Genomic DNA, 20,007 nt, shown 5'->3' with positions numbered 1-20,007 from the left:
GCCCTCCATGGTGCTAGCCACGAACCATGGCAGAGACACACCACCACAGAACTGGGCTCACCCCCACCATGCTGGTCACACCTTCTGCACACAATAGGCCCTTCAGATATTTCAGCTCTAGGCCCATGAGGACCTTAATCCAGCACTGTCTGCCGCTTGTGCACGAAGACATTGGATACACAACGGTCGATACTCAACCTACAGAATGACACTGTGGTCATGCAGCATGGGCATCAGATGTAAGATGCTGGAGCCAGTGTAACTGCACATGGGATCATCGCTGCAAGCTATGAGATGCCCAGGATGTGGTAGCGACGCACCCATTTCCCAGGTACCTCCCACAAATGCCCCTGCCTGTCACACATTTTACATAAAAATTCTCACTGCAACTGCCACATGTGGCACATGTGCAGTGGCAAAAGATTGCTCCACTGTGTACAACGTCGCCATTGCGTCCATCTCTAATCAGGTCCCACATTCAGTGCACGGCAGGGTTGCACACAAGTATTTTGCTGCTGTTACTGCTGCACTTAGCAGTTGGTTGTGTGTGGGTTTTTTTTTAAAGTAAGTAATGGTTTGATTGGCTGCAGGTTGGTTTGTTAGGTAATGGCCTGACCGGATGCAGGTGGGTTGGGCAGGTAATGGCCTGATTGGCTGCAGATTAGTGTTGGCAGGTAATGGCTTCATTGGCTGCAGTTTGGTTTGGCAGGTAATGTCCTGATTGGCTGCAGGTTTGTTTGGCAGGTAATGGTCTGATTGGCAGCAGGTTGGTTTGGCAGAATAGTACTTGTATCTGCAAATTGGCCACAAGTTGGTTTTAGTCTTAGGGGGACATTTACTAAGCAGTGATAAGAGTGGGGAAGTGAGCCAGTGGAGAAGTTGCCCATGGCAACCAATCAGCACTGAAGTAACATCTATAATTTGCATACTATGAAATTATACAGAGCTGCTGATTGGTTGATGGAGCAACTTCTCCACTGGCTCACTTCTCCACTCTTATCACTGCTTAGTAAATGTCCCCCTTAATCACATAAATGTTGCTTCTTCTATGGGGTGTTGAAGCACAGTATATGAATTACTGTCTGTAACTTGAATTGTCAATGTTTTTATGTACAGATCATTAAACCATGGCTGATACAGACCCTTTTCTACAGCTTTTATATGTAAACTTTCATTTTTTTGGTTACAGGAGAAGCGTGAAAACCCTGAATTACATGGGTACTACTGACTACATGTTGGTTTTAATGTCAAAGTTTAAATTAATATAATTCACTATTCCTGGCTTTATTTTTCCAGCGCTTACAACAATGCTATGAATAATCATGCTGCTAACTAAGCTGTACTAAGCTATAACAAGGTACAGCATTAATTCTGCTGCTATTACCATTGAAAATGCATCTAGTCCATTTATGGAGCTTATACATTATATTTGGATCAGAAAGTCTTGTGAGAATCACCAAACCTAAGACATTCTCCTGTATGATCTGTTTCTGTCACAGTGTTTCTCGATAAAGGAACAATAGGTCTAATATTATACTCTAATTCCACTTTCTAATTTTTTGCAGCTTAACCTCAGTTTGAGTAAATAAAACTGTGAACATTCCGTGCACAGTCTGCCCCAGTTAATGCTTCCAACTTGACGATTTGGTTGGATAAACTGGTGATTTGCAGAAAGGGAAACACAACTAAGTGAAGAAAATAAAAATGATTTGCTTGCTTCCTGTTGGACATTACAGCTGTAGGCATATGGAAATGAAAGCCAGAACAGCATACCCTCCAACATTTTACACATAAAAATCGGTACAAATGAGAAAAGGGGGTGTGGTCACGGGTAAAGTGGGCGTGGCCACACCCATTTTCCTATACGTTCAATGTAAGTTTGGAGAGCCAAAAATCGGTACAGAGCATAAAAAAAGGTACTGTACCTATTAAAAAGGTACAGTTGGAGGGTATGAAACAGGGTCCTGTCTACTTCAGTAAGTTTAGGCATTCTGTGGCTGTTTTACATCTACAGTTCCAGCATTGCCTATTAGCACGAGGCTGGAAGAGCATCCTGGGACTTTCAGTGCCGCAAAAGCTGCAGATTAATAATTGCCAGAGCTTCCAAAACAGAACCCGCCAATAAACGTTTTTGTTAAACTACTATAACCTCTGAAGATAAAAAGTATGTAACATGCCTTACGTGTTATGGTGGACTCGCTTTCAAAATATATTGTACACCGTGATAACGTCTCGGGATCTGTAGCAATTTAAAGGCTAATGTAGATTTAGTTTTTGCACAGGGCAAATACCCATTATTAACAGACAATTCATAAAATTCAGAACTTTTGTTTTTTGTTTCAAATGTTAAAGCATAAACTAAATAACCTGGGAAAAAAAAAAACCCTAACCCTGTAGGAATTAATGCTGTAAGCAAACAGGTCTACTCTTTGTAATGGCACCATAAATGCACTTGATAACAGATAAGGGGGTAAATTTACTAAGGTGGGGGATTTTTAGAACTGGTGATGTTGCCCATGGCAACCAATCAGATTCTACTTACCATTTATCTAGCTGTTTCTAGCAGATAATAGATATAATCTGATTGGTTGCTATGGGCAACATCACCAGTTCTAAAAATCTCCCACCTTAGTAAATTTACCCCAATGTCTGCTTTCCACATTAATATCACTTGCTGTCTCATCCCTAACATAAAGTTTTTTTTTCTTTTGCTATTTCCATTTTTTTTGTTCTTTTTTTTTAGGATCGGGATATTCACCGCTAGAAGATGATGAGGACGCTTATGCACGCTCTAGATATCGCTACTCAGGTGAAGGCTTAGCTTATTCTGCAGGCTGTATATGAAAGCCATAAACTGCTCCCAGCTTTACTAAGACTTGCTTCATATTGCAGCAACTTTAGAATCAGTCAAATTTGCTTTTTGCTTGTCATTGCGGTTATGGTGGTCTGTTCCATGTTGCATTTTAAATGACCTTTTCAACCTTTACATTTTTTATAATCTCATTAATTTATTCAGATGTTTTAAAACAAAATTGTGTGTTAGCAATCTTATTTGGTTTTCTACACAAATCTACAGTAGTATATGAATTGTATCATGAACTTGATTCTAGCCTTTGAATGCAGCCAACCATGGAATTTAATTTGTGTTAATACTCACTTACACAATGGGGGTAATTCCGAGTTGATCGCAGCATCAAATTTGTTAGCAGTTGGGTAAAACCATGTGCACTGCAGGGGGGGGGGGGGGGGGGCAGATATAACATTTGTGCAGAGAGTTATAGAGTTAGATTTGGGTGGGTTATTTTGTTTCTATGCAGGGTGAATACTGGCTGGTTTATTTTTACACTGCAATTTAGATTTCAGTTTGAACACACCCCACCCAAATCTAACTCTCTCTGCACATGTTAAATCTGCCTCCCCTGCAGTGCACATGGTTTTGCCCAACTGCTAACAAATTTGATGCTGCGATCAACTCGGAATCACCCCCAATGTACCAAGGACAGGATAATGGACTTCAGTAGGGAAGATACTGGGAGATGTAGTCATTGATAATATATTGCATAGATCAGTCCTGGACCATAGGGATGTGTAATTTTCACCCATCTGCTGCTGGTCTAATGTAAAATGTGTATTTTCATTCATAAGCTAAATCCATGTTCCATCCATCACTTTGAATGCTCATGTGTACTGTTGGCACTTCATCCAGGACTGATGTATTTAACATAGCCTTCAATCCCAGCAACATGTAATTTGATAAGCAAATTGGCTGAAAATGTGTGTTTTGATCAGTGAAAAACGTTAAGTTACAGCAACACACGATAACATTAGTAGAAACTAACTGTAGAGGAGATTAATTAGACCTATGCATTAAATATAATAAAAAATTAGCAATTATTATAAGTTTAAAGTTGCATTTTGCTGCTACTGTATCTTCTAGCTGCACAATTGTGAACAATCGGTTTCCCCATTCTATGGGAGACGATTCAGTTCTCTGCAATATACCTGTTGAAGGGTGTGGGATGGCTGACCGATGGTCTCCTGACTGCCAGTCAGCATACCGACGCCGGGATCCCGGCAGCATACTGATGCCGGGATCCCGGCGGGGAGGGGCGAGTGCAGCACGAGTGGAAATAGTCCCTGTTGGTTGGCATGCCAACCGTCGGGATAGTGAGGGGGCGGGATTTTGGGGGAGGTCATGTGACCGTCAGTCTGCTGACCACCGGTCACATGAATACCACCCCTGTGGAATGGTCATGAAGATACTCCTTGGTGATGTATCTTGTCTTTTTTTTCCTTGCACCCTATAGAGGTATATAGGAAACCGGGGATTATTCCTAAGGGGCTACAGTTTATTTCTCCGCCTTGGCTGTAACCATTCTTAAACACAAAACCACTTTAACCTTAAACTAAGAAATAACGACCGGTAGGCAATGATTGGCACAAATTAGGTCACAGCTTTATTTGAATAGTAAAGAAATGAGGAAAAATGAAATCACAGAAAGGGTAGTGGATAAGTGGAATAGCCTCCCATCAGAGGTGGTAGAGGCTAAGGGGTATATGCAATTCACGGCGAATCGCGGCAAATTATCGCCGTTTTTTAATTCGACACAATTCGATAGGTGAATTCCGGCAGGTGGCTGCCGGAATTCACCATATTCAATGAAAAACGGATTCGACATTCCCGCGGGCGAAAAACGGCCGATTTGCCGGATTTTGCCGCGAATTAAAAAAACGGGTAAAAACGGGAAAAACCCTGAAAAAAATGGCGTGGGGTCCCCCCTCCAAAGCATAACCAGCCTCGGCTCTTCGAGCTGGTCCTGGTTCTAAAAATGCGGGGACAAAATTGACATGGGATCCCCCGTATTTTTAAAACCAGCACCGGGCTCTGCGCCTGATGCTGGTGCAAAAAATACGGGGGACAAAAAGAGTAGGGGTCCCCCGTATTTTATACACCAGCATCGGGCTCCACTAGCTGGACAGATAATGCCACAGCCGGGGGTCACTTTTATACAGCGCCCTGCGGCCGTGGCATTAAATATCCAACTAGTCACCCCTGGCCGGGGTACCCTGGGGGAGTGGGGACCTCTTCAATCAAGGGGTCCCCCCCCAGCCACCCAAGGGCCAGGGGTGAAGCCCGAGGCTGTCCCCCCCCATCCAAAGGCTGCGGATGGGAGGCTGATAGCCTTGAGTAAAATGACAGAATATTGTTTTTTCCAGTAGTACTACAAGTCCCAGCAAGCCTCCCCCGCAAGCTGGTACTTGGAGAACCACAAGTACCAGCATGCGGGAGAAAACGGGCCCGCTGGTACCTGTAGTACTACTGGGGGAAAAATACCCAAATAAAAACAGGAGACACACACCGTGACAAGTACAACTTTATTGCACACCGCCGACACACACATACTTACCTATGTTGACACGCCGACTGGCACAGTCTCCGACGATCCGAGGGTACCTGTGAAAAAAATTATACTCACCTGCCAGTGTCCAGAGATAAATCCACGTCCAGAGATCAAATCCTCGTACTTGGCAAAATAAAAACACGCACACCCGTACCAACGGACTGAAAGGGGTCCCATGTTGACACATGAGACCCCTTTCCACGAATGCCGGGACACCACGTGACTCCTGTCACTGAGGTCCCTTCAGCCAATCAGGAAGCGCTACTTCCGTGGCGCTCACCTGATTGGCTGTGCGCGTGTGACCTCAGACAGCGCATCGCAAAGCCTCTCCCATTACTTTCAATGGTGGGAACTTTGCCGTCAGCGGTGGGGTTACCCGCGGTCAGCCGCTGACCGGCGGGTGACCCCACCGCTAGCCGCAAACTTCCCACCATTGAATATAATGGAGAGGCTTTGCGATGCGCTGTCAGCTCAGACGCGCACAGAGCCAATCTGCAGAGTGCAAGGACGTTGCGCTCGCTGATTGGCTTACGAGACCTTTCAGTGACAGCTGTCACGTAGAGGTCTCTGCATTCGGGGAAAGGGGTCTCATGTGTCAACATGGGACCCCTTTCAGTCCGCTGGCACGGGTTTTTGCGTTTTGTTATTTTGCCAAGTACCTGGATTATACTCTGGACGTGGATTTATCTCTGGACGCTGGAAGGTGAGTATAATTTTTTAACAGGTACCCTCGGATCGTCGGAGACTGTGGCAGTCGGCGTGTCAACATAGGTAAGTATGTGTGTGTCGGCAGTATGTAATAAAGTTGTACTTGTCACGGTGTGTGTGTCCTGTTTTTATTTGGGTATTTTTTTCCAGTAGTACTACAGGTACCAGCGGGCCCGTTTTTCTCCCGCATGCTGGTACTTGTGGTTCTCCAAGTACCAGCTTGCGGGGGAGGCTTGCTGGGACTTGTAGTACTACTGGAAAAAACAATATTCTGACATTTTTCTCAAGGCTATCAGCCTCCCATCCGCAGCCCTTGGATGGGGGGGACAGCCTCGGGCTTCACCCCTGGCCCTTGGGTGGCTGGGGGGGACGACCCCTTGATTGAAGGGGTCCCCACTCCCCCAGGGTACCCCGGCCAGGGGTGACTAGTTGGATATTTAATGCCACGGCCGCAGGGCGCTGTATAAAAGTGACCCCCGGCTGTGGCATTATCTGTCCAGCTAGTGGAGCGCGATGCTGGTGTATAAAATACGGGGGACCCCTACTCTTTTTGTCCCCGGTATTTTTTGCACCAGCATCAGGCGCAGAGCCCGGTGCTGGTTTTAAAAATACGGGGGAACCCCTGTCAATTTTTTCCCCACATTTTTAGAACCAGGACCAGCTCGAAGAGCCCGAGGCTGGTTATGCTTTGGAGGGGGGACCCCACGCCATTTTTTTCAGGGATTTTACCATTCCATCCAAAAAAAAATAAAAAATAAAAAATATTATTTTTAAAAATATATAAATAATACTTGTGCCTCCAAAAAAGACAAACCAAGTACCTAATCCCTTCTAATATAAATAGATATGATATTACCAAGAAAAAAAAACACAAAAAAAACATGTTTTAAATTTTTTTTATTAGTTTCACCCTCCAAAGTGTGGCGGATTGAAAATTACGAATTTACTGTCTAAAAGCACTGTTGTCGAATTTCCAAACTTCCATTGAATAGACTTTGGTCGAATTGCAGCATGTGTATCATTGCAAAAAAGTTGAATTTGTCAAAAGTCGAATTTCAAAAAGTCGAATTTTGAAAGTCCGTTTTTTTGTCGGAAAGTATTGAATTGCATTGTCGATTTTTTTTGGGGGCGAAAAATTCCCAAAATTCGACAATTTCGGGAATTCGACCGCAATTGCATATACCTCTAAGACTGTAGAGCAATTTAAACATGCTTGGGATAGGCATATGAATATCCTTACAAAGAATTAAGGTTCAAACAGGGTTGAGATTGCCTAAAGGATAAAAAAAGGGGCAGACTAGATGGGCCAAGTGGTTCATATATCTGCCGTCAAATTCTATGTTTCTATGTTTTAAATGTGGCCAAGAAGGCAATGTGTCCAGCCGCCTAACACACAATAATGATATCTAACAAAGCTAAATATTTATCTTGTTAAAAACACGTTAAAGGTTAAAGAACACTGTACGCTGTTTGCTTAAGAAGTACCGTAATGGTACGCTATCTACGTAGCGATCGCTCAGCCGTAGGCGAGACGCTCAAGCGTCACGTTCGCTCACGGCCCAGTGATCACAGGACACGTTATTGGTTATGTCTAGGGTAATGATTCGCTATGGCGTAGCTTACGCTCGAGACCACGAGGAGGTCACCAGCGATGCAGACGCTCACAACACTATACCTTTATATTTAAACCTTTTAACAATGTAATGCGCTATATACCTTAATGTGAATACAGGGTGTAAGTGCAACCTTGTGTAACCTGACTAACTACAAAGCTGATTGAGCGTCACCGACGCTCAAGTGAACACTTAACACAATAGAAAATACACAGATACTGGATTAGGGTTCCAAAGCCTATTATCTGTATTATATCTAGTATACTTGTAAAAGAGTAACACAGTACAAATGATACACTACAATATAACAAAGACTTCCTAACCAAACACCTAACTAAAGGATAAACTACAATACTATCCTGGTCTAATACAATACAATACAATACAATACTATAAAAGTTTTAGTCTAGGGGAGATATGAGAGAGAGAGAAATAGACACAGAGAGAGAGAGAGAGAGAGAGAGAGAGAGAGAGAGAGAGAGAGAGAGAGATTGGCTCACAGAAAGACAATGATTACAGAGAAGCTTACACATGAGGAACAATCGCTGCGCAGTCAGTCAATGCTGAGAATCTTTGTTTAGAAAGTACTTGAGCTTACCCATGCTGCCTGTCCCTATATACACAACACCCAGCAACACAATTGTCCCTACAATGCCGCATGGGGCAGAAGCTAGACTCCATTTTGGGAAACCTCCTCTTGATTCCAAAGACCACACCACATGGCTGAAAGGGGGAGGGGAAGACATCCAGCAGCAGCCATTTTAGGTTTGCAGGTCCAAACACATGGCACTCCTACTACACCACAATCACATAGCAGAAAACACAAGACTCCATTTTCTTCCAAAATGTCCAAGCCTCAAAACAATGCATATGTTCTGATTTTACAATTCCAAACCATCTAAAACACCTTTCACAATGTAATCCAACTTCCTAGAACCATCTCATAATTTCACATCCCAAACAACTTCAGTATCTCAATAACCAGAGCATATTCATCACAAGACCAGATCACAATGTAACCACACATCTCAGCCTGCCATTGCCACAAGCACATGCCCAAACGCAACTGCATGGTGGTATTTATGATTAACAAGATATATTATAACAAACCAGCACAATCTATTCTAAATCACCATAGGCAAACAAACACCACAAATGCTATGCTACCGGTTGTCTAATGTCCCAGCTACCATCACAGATTCCACAGAGTATTCAGCACAAACAAGTTACCATCACACGGCTGCGCAAGCCTCACCATCCCCAGCCATTTGTTTCTCCAAACCAACCACTCTATGCTTACCCATCTTTCCACAACTACCCCACCACAAAGCACACATTTAACTACTCTATGCCAAATCAGCCATGAGATATTGATTTTATGATACTTAGCCTTTGTTTCCTGGAGGATGTCCTGGGGATGTAGCCTCCATGCTGCTGGGTGCCAGGTAGCTGTGTGTGTCTGTGTAGCTACATTACATCTGTTCTCTGAGGCCACACCTGACCACTACCTTCCTGTTTGACCAGTCCCTGGGGGAGGGGTCTTTCTTTCTCTCCTTTGTATATGTTAATCAGGTTCAGCCCTGAAAACTTAGTTGATCATCCATTGTTCCCAACAAAGCTGATCTTAACTTTTATACATATAATCATATCTATCCGCTGCAATGTCCCACGACAACACAATAGGTCTCAAACTAAACCACACCTTATTCTGCTTGCTTCAATACCAAACATGATGTGTTTATCTGGTTCGGTTCGAATGATACACATCCATGACATTAATTCATCAGCCAATTCTAAATCTCCATAATGTCTGGTGCTTGACATTATTATAACCATGTACTGTATGAAACAAGTGCCGAATCCATCTCAGTGCCATGTCCGAGCAAATGCGTGTGTTTCCATATATTGCTGTGCTCGCTGCGCATATTTGCAAGTATAGCGACTTATATGTGTGCAGTTTATATGGTCTCTCTATGTAATATTTTTGACTTTGACAGTCCACCCTTTGGCAGTCACCAATAACTGCCACTTCCTAAAACATTTCAAAAAGAGAAAAATATATGTCAGGGGTTAATACATTTCCATGGTTGGGTAAGGGAGGAGAGAGGAGAAGGTGTGAAGAGGGTATGACCTAGTGAGATAGCAGAAGCATGTGTGTATGAATCCATGTTTGGGGGGTCATGTATCATCGTGCCGTACGTGTGGTAAATCAAGCTTCGAGGTATTGCGAAGTATACATTTGAATTCCTTCTTATCCCGTACTAAGGGTCTGTGGATGGGCTGTCAAACTCTACCGAGCTCATTTCGGCTGTGGTTGCAACAAAATGGGGACGCACATTTTAGTTGATGATACATGAATGGGGGAGGTATGTGGTTGCTGATATCTGTGCCTGTATTCCCTATCGTCTATGTGTGTTATTACCTGAGGGTTGTAGAGATGAAGATAAAGAACACTTATGGAAAATGCAATGATATTCTATGTCAGGGAAATGTACATCTGTCGATTGAGGTCTTGATTGGTGTCGGTTGATTGGAGTCTTCTTCTTTGTGCTTTTGCTCATAAGTCGTGAGTAAAGCAAACAACGTCCATGGATTTACAAAAAAATGTTGGGCTAGCGTGATTTTAAAGTTCCTAGGGAAACTGGGGTACCCATGGCATTGTCCATCAAAATCTTGTATATCAGGCCGTCTGCTCTCCTTCTCCCATCTTTCCGTTGTCGGCACCTTGACTCATCAAATCCTTCGTCTAAGTGGATCTTTGTACCTCGGAGGAAAAACATAGAAATGGGTGAAAGACGGACCGTATACTCATTACATCATCACGTCATGGTTTCTAGCATTGGGTCATAAATCAAATCCAGGTTAATTACAGTTTCCTCACTCCTCAAGCTCATCACTTTTGTACTTTGTTTGCACCTCATCAAAGCCTGCCCGCATCTAAATATCAATCCAATAGATATAACAACACCTAAGATACACAGGAGAAACTTTCCAACATCCATTATGACTCCTTGAGCCCACTCTCCCAAACCGGAGAACCAATTTCGCGGGTTCAACCATGACACCCAACCAGTCAGCTCATTACCTACAGCAGCAAGGGTGAGATTGTGTTTTCGACGAAATTCCCATTTTAATTGCAGAATATCATCCATCTTTTGGTCTATGACCTCTACCGGATCCTCGGTGCTATTTGTGATATACGTGCAACACTTTATGCCGTACTGTGTTGCCAATGTAACACAATATCCGCCTGTTACTGCTGTAAGGTAATTAAGAACCATCCTATGCTGAACTAGTTCTGTTTTGTAAGCTTGGAGTTCTCTTCCAGTGTATCTAAACGTGTCATCATACATTTCAGTGATATTATCTAACAAATTGGCGAGTGCGGAAATGTATTTATAATTCATCACTCCTCGAGCGGTACGAGTGAAATCTAACGCTACCAGAACCTGAATCCCGGTGGATTCATGGATAAGATCAGAGGCCGGATGCTCTAACCTTTCTGACAGTTGTCTTTTAACAAGGTGCTCGTAGTGAGTGTGAGTATAAGGAGCTTGGGCACCACGGTGTATGTCCTTCATTTTGTCATGTGTAAAAGTCATCACTTCAGGCAATACTTTTCCAATATAACACAATCCTTCAGAGTTTGGGGCAAGCCACTTGTACGCCTTTCTCCCGCATATGAAATATGCATCATCGGGGAGAACATATGGGACGGAGAAGGACATGACCATGTTACAAACCTTCCAGGTGAAATCTCCTGACCCTAATTCTTCCATCTGCTTAATGCACGTATCAGTTTGTACGATATGTGCACAGTATCCTGGTGATACCTCTCCAACTCTAGTAATCCTACTTCCTAAGGTATATCTATACCGGAAAGATTTTCCTCTACTGGCTATGTGGCGTACGAGCTCTGTATCTGTAGGCATTCTATCTGCTCTGTGTGAAAAGGTCATGGTAAGGTTGCTCCATGACACTTCCCAATTTCCCGGTTTTCTAGGATTGGAGATGTTAAAACATATGAGGGACCTATCCACATGGTATTGGTGGAGCTTCAAACTAGGAGGGCTGGAGATGTTAAACCTCCGGTCCACCGGTCTCCCACCACTTAGCTCAAGTACCTCCCCTAACGTTAAAGGAAATGGTACTAGCCCTGATTTGCTGTGACCCTGAGGTACTTGAGAGCATACCCAACAATCGGTCTTGTTTAATACGTTACCCACTAGAGAGTGATAGTCACTCAATGGATGCCGGTCCATATGGATATTAAAACTAGATTGGCATTTCTTTATGCATCCATCTTCAACCAGATTATCACAGAGCCTACAGATACAATTTTCTTTTTTTTTTTTGAACTAACAATCCTTCACAATTGTTTACAAATAACATGGTTGTTAGATCGTGCCCGGTACTCGCCTTTGCTTGGTGATTGAGTTGCTATTGGAAATTTACACCTCCGTCTCAGTCATCAGGACCTTTCTGGATCCTTTCTCGACCTCACTGGTACTCTCACCGAAACAGACTGCTCTGGTCAACATCATGGTTAACGGGAAAAATCCATATCACAGTCTCTTGGGGCAAGTCCATCTTACAGGAGGAGAAAAGAAGAAATTTGTAAATGGGGTATAAGAAAATCAGTTTGAGGGGGAGAGAACTCGTTACGATAATAAGTTCTCTCGTCTTGTCGTTCTTCTTGTTCTGCTGTCCTCTCAAAAGGTGCTGTCTCTTCAGTCTTCAAAAACGATCATTCTGGTGATGCAATATTCCTTCCTAACCGACGATCTTTCTGTAAGGAGCAAAAATCTGGCATTACCATTGGTCCAACTGAGGGGTGACATACCATCTTTAAACCATGGAAACATGAGTGAGAAGAGAGAGACAACAAAAAAACAAAAGAGATAGAGAACAATTCATGTGCATATATACATTACATAACTCGACAATAACCACCAATGAGAAAAGAGAAACAAAACATTTTTAAACATTGTCAACATTAAGAAAACATTGTTAGCATTAGAAAAACATTGTCAGACTTATTAGGCTGTCATATCTATGTGTCTACTGGTCTCCTTGAGCAGTCCCTCCCCACCAGCACCTGCATTACTCCACTGTCTGTATCTGGCCAGAAATACATTGTGGCGGAGGTCATGCTGGGGTTTGGTAGACTTCTGCAAGGACCAAGTGGGTATGCAATGTGTGAATTCTTACCACTACTCATCAGAGATGGGGATAGAGAGAGAGAGAAAAAAAAACATTTCACAGATACATTTACAACGTTTCACCTGGTCATTCCTGTGTCTTCAGGGAATGACCTCCCAATTTATTAACCGTTACCTCAGGCTTACCATCAGTCCTAATGATCACCTTTCCTGACTATATATTATGGGTGTGGCCCAAAATTCTTCCTATATGATCCCTGCTTGTAATTTGGTGTGTCATAACTTTTGCTCATTTTCATGTCTAGGGGGTCTGATTTTATGTGGGCTGTTGCAGTTACTGGCATAATGCCCTTCTCTTTTGCACAGATCACAAATCCTTAAGTTCCTCCATGTGCCAATGGCCTGGGGTTTTTGTTGATTTGATGCCTCCTCAAACGCTTGGATGCTCATCACCATCAACCGCTTTCCCTGCACCTACCTGATTCCTTGGATACCATGATTATGTCGTTGTCTAGGGAGTTGATATACCTTCTGTGAATCTTTGATCATACAGTTAGATCTTTCCTAGGATCTGGGTAATCAGACATGATTGATCTCAATTCTGTCCGGGACCAGGGATGGCGCATTGCACTGTCCTTGACGGGAATGGTTCCCTGATCATCAGTCTTCCCATTGGGGACTGTGATCACCCTGACAGGACTAAACTCAATTACATCACCTTGTTTTGGTCTTACAATATGGGGTACATTTGTTTGTGCGTGATATAAAACATTGTACGTACCTGTGGACACGACCTCACCTGACCCTCCGTTAGGGGGTTTGATTATTGCCTTTACCAATTTGGTCGTGTCCACCTGGATGTCTTGTAGGATGGCTTCTGGAAGAGGTGCCGACATCGTTCTGGGCTCACTTTCTTGTTGGTAATCCTGAGGGAAGTTTAACATGGGGTGCGACTTGCACAGGTTAACATTTGTAATTTTTACACTTTCATTTTCATAAACATTATTACATTTAACACTTTCATTCTTAATACAGTTACTAAGTGCATTTTTATCGTACAACATTGTGCCATTTCCCTGCAACCATAATCCTCTTCAATGCCATGTCTCTCCTCTCAAGATGAAAGTTAGATATGTAAGTTACATTTCTTTGCATTTCACTTTCCTGTTGCCATAACTGCAAACAATCATCATGTTTAACTCGTTGTTTCCAGGATTTTATGAGACTGATCCTTTGCCTTAAATTATGCAACACCTCTGAGTCAAAACTACCTATCCCGGGAAATGGTGCCTTATCCCCCGCAGTCATTCGTGTCCATTCATCACAAAAGGTCTCAGTGTGGGGACCATATTTCCCCCACATTACTAACCGAGCAGACCCTCGGGGTCTGCAAGCCTCTGGAGTCTGAATCCTGACCTCCGACCGTCTCTGTGTTGTGCACTTGGCTGCCATTGTGGACCTTTTTAACACAGAAAAACTTCCTAAAATGCACCAAACACAGAACTTCGTTGGAAATCCTTAAAGCTCTTCCACTGAACTTCTTCTGCTCCGGGTATCCCCGTTCCGCCTTCTAGCAGACACGTGTAGCCGTTGCAGGCCCTATCTCTAGAGATTTTCCTGAGAAAATTCCCTTCCTTTTTCTTTACACAAATCACGCTTGCATGTGCTCCCTACAACACGTATGAGGGCAAGATTTACGCATGGATATACGACCTCATATCACGTTGTGTTATTGGTCACACATACAACCGTGCGGTCCAATCGTACCACTTATAGACACTTGTTGCCCATAAATGGTAGGATCATTGGAGTCTCCCTACTGTGCTCCAAAACAGCCAGAGCGTAATACAACGAAAACTTTATCACACTCTGTTGCACGTTTTCACTCAGATCGTGCTCATCACGTTCCACATAGATCACACAGATCACAAAGTCCACAAAGCGGAATTCAATACCGTTTTATCACATAGATCACAAAGTCCACAAAGCGGGATTCAATACACTCATACCGTTTTCAACCCACTATCATTCTTATAGTTTTCTGATCAGAAAAATCATTTCCCGTAGTCTGATAGCTCTCCCCAGAGGCGTTACAGTAAAGTAAGGTATTTAAACTAAATTTTGGAAACTGAACAAATGTGTGCTATTGTCTTGTGGCTTCTGTATCGCCTTACTATAAGCGATATTTCACTATATAAACGCTTACCAAACACCACACAGTATCTTCTATGCTGTGTGCTTGGTTTTTTTTTTTTCAGTTACTCCCTTACCTTTTTTTTTTTTTTTTAAATAGCAGCAAATTTTCTCAGCACGTTATCAATGCAAATGGCAAACAGGAAGGTGAGATATGTGAAAGTACACAGATGAAAATGCAATTCTAAATTAATCTAATAACATACATTGATGTAAGCACAGACATATAGACATTACATATATGTACTAATCACTTATTACATATATGAGACCTTATTCAGTGCTTCCAATTTGCATACGAATGTGCTTTCAAACTATCTGCGAATGCAATCTCCTTCACTGCTGGGAGAGAAAAAAAAACAAACCAGTCACACAAGTTCATTTGCATTTCAATGGCCCATCTCACAACTAGCAGAGAATCCTAGAATCTTGGAGGTGAGAGGGGAAAAAGAAAAAAAACACAACAAAAAACAAAACAACATTTTTCATTAAGCCCTATCTGAACTATTTATAATTGACTATGACACTGGTTAAATAAATGCATTGGTAACTCATAAATGGTGATTTTTTTTTTTTTTTTTTACAATGGATGGCTGATTATTTCCTGAGTCAACTGAAAAGCAGCCGTTCAAAAAAAATAACATTTGACCTTCCCAAAATGGCCGCTGCTCCCCCCCTTCCACCTCCATGAGGGTCACACAAAATGGTGGACAGACCATGCGGCCTCTCCTGCCATAAAGAAAATCACCATGCTAGTTCCCAAAGTAACTTTTAAATGTACTTTTAAACCTACTTAAACAGATAAACAATCTAATCTTAATCAAACACGATATGATCCATTTGAACCTGGTTTTGCGACAATAAAAATACATTTTAGCATCTTAAATATTATGAGAAACGCCTTGTCCCTTAAAATTTCCTATCAGCGTCTTACTGATACCACAATACATTAACGTGGGTGTTTTTTTTGTTTTTGTTTTTTTTTTTCAGCATTTTGCGAGATGTCCATCATTAGCCGGTCAATTACAGCCGCGTTTGTAATGTACAGTGCATCATTAAGATCGTGATATCGCGGACCAGAGCCCCCATCTAACAAAGCTAAATATTTATCTTGTTAAAAACACGTTAAAGGTTAAAGAACACTGTACGCTGTTTGCTTAAGAAGTACCGTAATGGTACGCTATCTACGTAGCGATCGCTCAGCCGTAGGCGAGACGCTCAAGCGTCACGTTCGCTCACGGCCCAGTGATCACAGGACACGTTATTGGTTATGTCTAGGGTAATGATTCGCTATGGCGTAGCTTACGCTCGAGACCACGAGGAGGTCACCAGCGATGCAGACGCTCACAACACTATACCTTTATATTTAAACCTTTTAACAATGTAATGCGCTATATACCTTAATGTGAATACAGGGTGTAAGTGCAACCTTGTGTAACCTGACTAACTACAAAGCTGATTGAGCGTCACCGACGCTCAAGTGAACACTTAACACAATAGAAAATACACAGATACTGGATTAGGGTTCCAAAGCCTATTATCTGTATTATATCTAGTATACTTGTAAAAGAGTAACACAGTACAAATGATACACTACAATATAACAAAGACTTCCTAACCAAACACCTAACTAAAGGATAAACTACAATACTATCCTGGTCTAATACAATACAATACAATACAATACTATAAAAGTTTTAGTCTAGGGGAGATATGAGAGAGAGAGAAATAGACACAGAGAGAGAGAGAGAGAGAGAGAGAGAGAGAGAGAGAGAGAGAGAGATTGGCTCACAGAAAGACAATGATTACAGAGAAGCTTACACATGAGGAACAATCGCTGCGCAGTCAGTCAATGCTGAGAATCTTTGTTTAGAAAGTACTTGAGCTTACCCATGCTGCCTGTCCCTATATACACAACACCCAGCAACACAATTGTCCCTACAATGCCGCATGGGGCAGAAGCTAGACTCCATTTTGGGAAACCTCCTCTTGATTCCAAAGACCACACCACATGGCTGAAAGGGGGAGGGGAAGACATCCAGCAGCAGCCATTTTAGGTTTGCAGGTCCAAACACATGGCACTCCTACTACACCACAATCACATAGCAGAAAACACAAGACTCCATTTTCTTCCAAAATGTCCAAGCCTCAAAACAATGCATATGTTCTGATTTTACAATTCCAAACCATCTAAAACACCTTTCACAATGTAATCCAACTTCCTAGAACCATCTCATAATTTCACATCCCAAACAACTTCAGTATCTCAATAACCAGAGCATATTCATCACAAGACCAGATCACAATGTAACCACACATCTCAGCCTGCCATTGCCACAAGCACATGCCCAAACGCAACTGCATGGTGGTATTTATGATTAACAAGATATATTATAACAAACCAGCACAATCTATTCTAAATCACCATAGGCAAACAAACACCACAAATGCTATGCTACCGGTTGTCTAATGTCCCAGCTACCATCACAGATTCCACAGAGTATTCAGCACAAACAAGTTACCATCACACGGCTGCGCAAGCCTCACCATCCCCAGCCATTTGTTTCTCCAAACCAACCACTCTATGCTTACCCATCTTTCCACAACTACCCCACCACAAAGCACACATTTAACTACTCTATGCCAAATCAGCCATGAGATATTGATTTTATGATACTTAGCCTTTGTTTCCTGGAGGATGTCCTGGGGATGTAGCCTCCATGCTGCTGGGTGCCAGGTAGCTGTGTGTGTCTGTGTAGCTACATTACATCTGTTCTCTGAGGCCACACCTGACCACTACCTTCCTGTTTGACCAGTCCCTGGGGGAGGGGTCTTTCTTTCTCTCCTTTGTATATGTTAATCAGGTTCAGCCCTGAAAACTTAGTTGATCATCCATTGTTCCCAACAAAGCTGATCTTAACTTTTATACATATAATCATATCTATCCGCTGCAATGTCCCACGACAACACAATAGGTCTCAAACTAAACCACACCTTATTCTGCTTGCTTCAATACCAAACATGATGTGTTTATCTGGTTCGGTTCGAATGATACACATCCATGACATTAATTCATCAGCCAATTCTAAATCTCCATAATGTCTGGTGCTTGACATTATTATAACCATGTACTGTATGAAACAAGTGCCGAATCCATCTCAGTGCCATGTCCGAGCAAATGCGTGTGTTTCCATATATTGCTGTGCTCGCTGCGCATATTTGCAAGTATAGCGACTTATATGTGTGCAGTTTATATGGTCTCTCTATGTAATATTTTTGACTTTGACATAACTAATTCCTGTCTAGTTGTGTCTCCGGGTTAGAAATTGGTTATAGGGGGAACCGCACAGATTAAGATAATTGTGATCAATCTGTGATGATAGATGTCTGAAAAAAACTGATAATAATCAATGAAATTGCTTCATAGTCAGGTAACCAGGCACCTTAAGACTTATTCTCGCCAATACGTGTATATAGGTTAGCCCTCAGTGGTGCTCCCCGGAGTCAAAAAATTGTATCAAGATGAATACAGAAAAGACAGAAGAACAGTAGACTCTTGTTGGGGAGCACTCAATTTCAGACATACAAATATTTACTATGAATATCTGTTAAGATCATCATTTTTATTAGTTAAGGGTAATAATGTGGAGTTCAGGTTTTGCCCATACATGCGAAATTATAAAAATATATTAAACATAATAAATAGCCTTAGCTATGATAAGTGAATTAGCCGGATTCCTTGGTGTTATAATTGATGTATTTAGAGGTGTGCTCAATAAAGTGGTATCTTAAGAAAAAGTTCTTATGACCATCATTTGATCTGCATAAGCAACTTTAGAGAAAGGTTATTGCAGAAAATTAAATCATAGGTCAGTTGTGTCTCCTCTAAAGATGTTACCATCAAACAGCCTTCAACACAATTCAATAGCTAAAGAAAACCCAAATAAAGAACAATAACAGGATGGGAAGGCAGTTATTCAGCTGGAAAAGATGTAAAAATGTCATAGCACAGACCTTATAACCAGGGCTTAAAGTGGTCCTCGAGTGGTGGTGGTGGAACTAATTTTCCCATGAGGCGGAGCCAGGGGCAATGGTACGGTGTTTGGTGCCCTCCTGCTAACTACAAATGTGTGCCTTATCCTCCATACTGGAACAGTGCGGGGTGATAAAAAGAGGTATGGTCTCACAAGGAAGGGACGGCGTGGCCACACAATAGTGTCCCCAATTTAGATGATGCCACACAGTAGCACAATCCTATTGGCATTACACTGCATGTAGTGCTGTTTCATATCACACCACAAAGTAGTGCCCCTTACTTACAATACCACACACAGTACTGACCCATATCCACGTTATGCTACAGTAGTGCCCCTTATACACATAATAATGCCCACAGTATCAGTCTTGCTTATACACATGCCCACTGTCGCAGTACCCCTTATACACAATGCCCACATTATCAGTGCACCGCACACTTACTCACATTGAGGTCTATTCATGAAGCAGTGAAAAGAGTGGAGAAAATGACCGTTGGAGAAGTTGCTCACAGCAACCAATCAGCTTTGAAGCAAGCCTTTATCAAGTATATTCTATAAAATGTAAGGGAGATGCTAATTGGTTGCCATGGGCAACATCTCCACTAGTTTGTTTATCCACTGTTTTCACTGCTTCATGAATAGACCCCATTGGCTTGTTTAACGTCCACTCAGATCCTTCCAATGCTCCTCTACGCTCGGCAGGAGTAGGGCCTGGAGAGACAGGAGCATGATGATGTCATCACGCTCTCTCATTCCCGCTACTGCTGCCATTGGAGGGGAACTGGAGGGGGCAAGCTCCATTATTCATTGCAGCATGCGGACGCACAGTGGGACAGCCGGATGGAAGACGGACAGGCTCCTTCATGTGGCCGGGTAAGGTGGGTGGGCAGGA

At 42.5% G+C, this 20,007-nt stretch overlaps 1 protein-coding gene across 2 annotated transcripts in view; it reads left to right on the top strand.

Annotated features, from left to right (window-relative positions):
* Positions 1 to 20,007, top strand: part of SRPX (sushi repeat containing protein X-linked) — a 245,177-nt gene that overhangs the window by 95,964 nt on the left and 129,206 nt on the right. Inside the window, exon 2 of one of the 2 annotated variants that reach the window (XM_063955568.1) lies at positions 2,744 to 2,809. The exons of the other annotated variant lie outside the window; for it this stretch is intronic. Coding sequence (XP_063811638.1) covers positions 2,744 to 2,809 — 66 coding nt within the window. The remainder of the gene's footprint in view (positions 1 to 2,743; positions 2,810 to 20,007) is intronic. 2 annotated transcript variants of the gene reach the window in all.

This window comes from Pseudophryne corroboree, chromosome 2 (assembly GCF_028390025.1).
Source record: "Pseudophryne corroboree isolate aPseCor3 chromosome 2, aPseCor3.hap2, whole genome shotgun sequence".
In the NCBI taxonomy this organism is placed as follows: domain Eukaryota; kingdom Metazoa; phylum Chordata; class Amphibia; order Anura; family Myobatrachidae; genus Pseudophryne; species Pseudophryne corroboree.
This window is presented reverse-complemented; position numbering and strand designations above follow the sequence as displayed.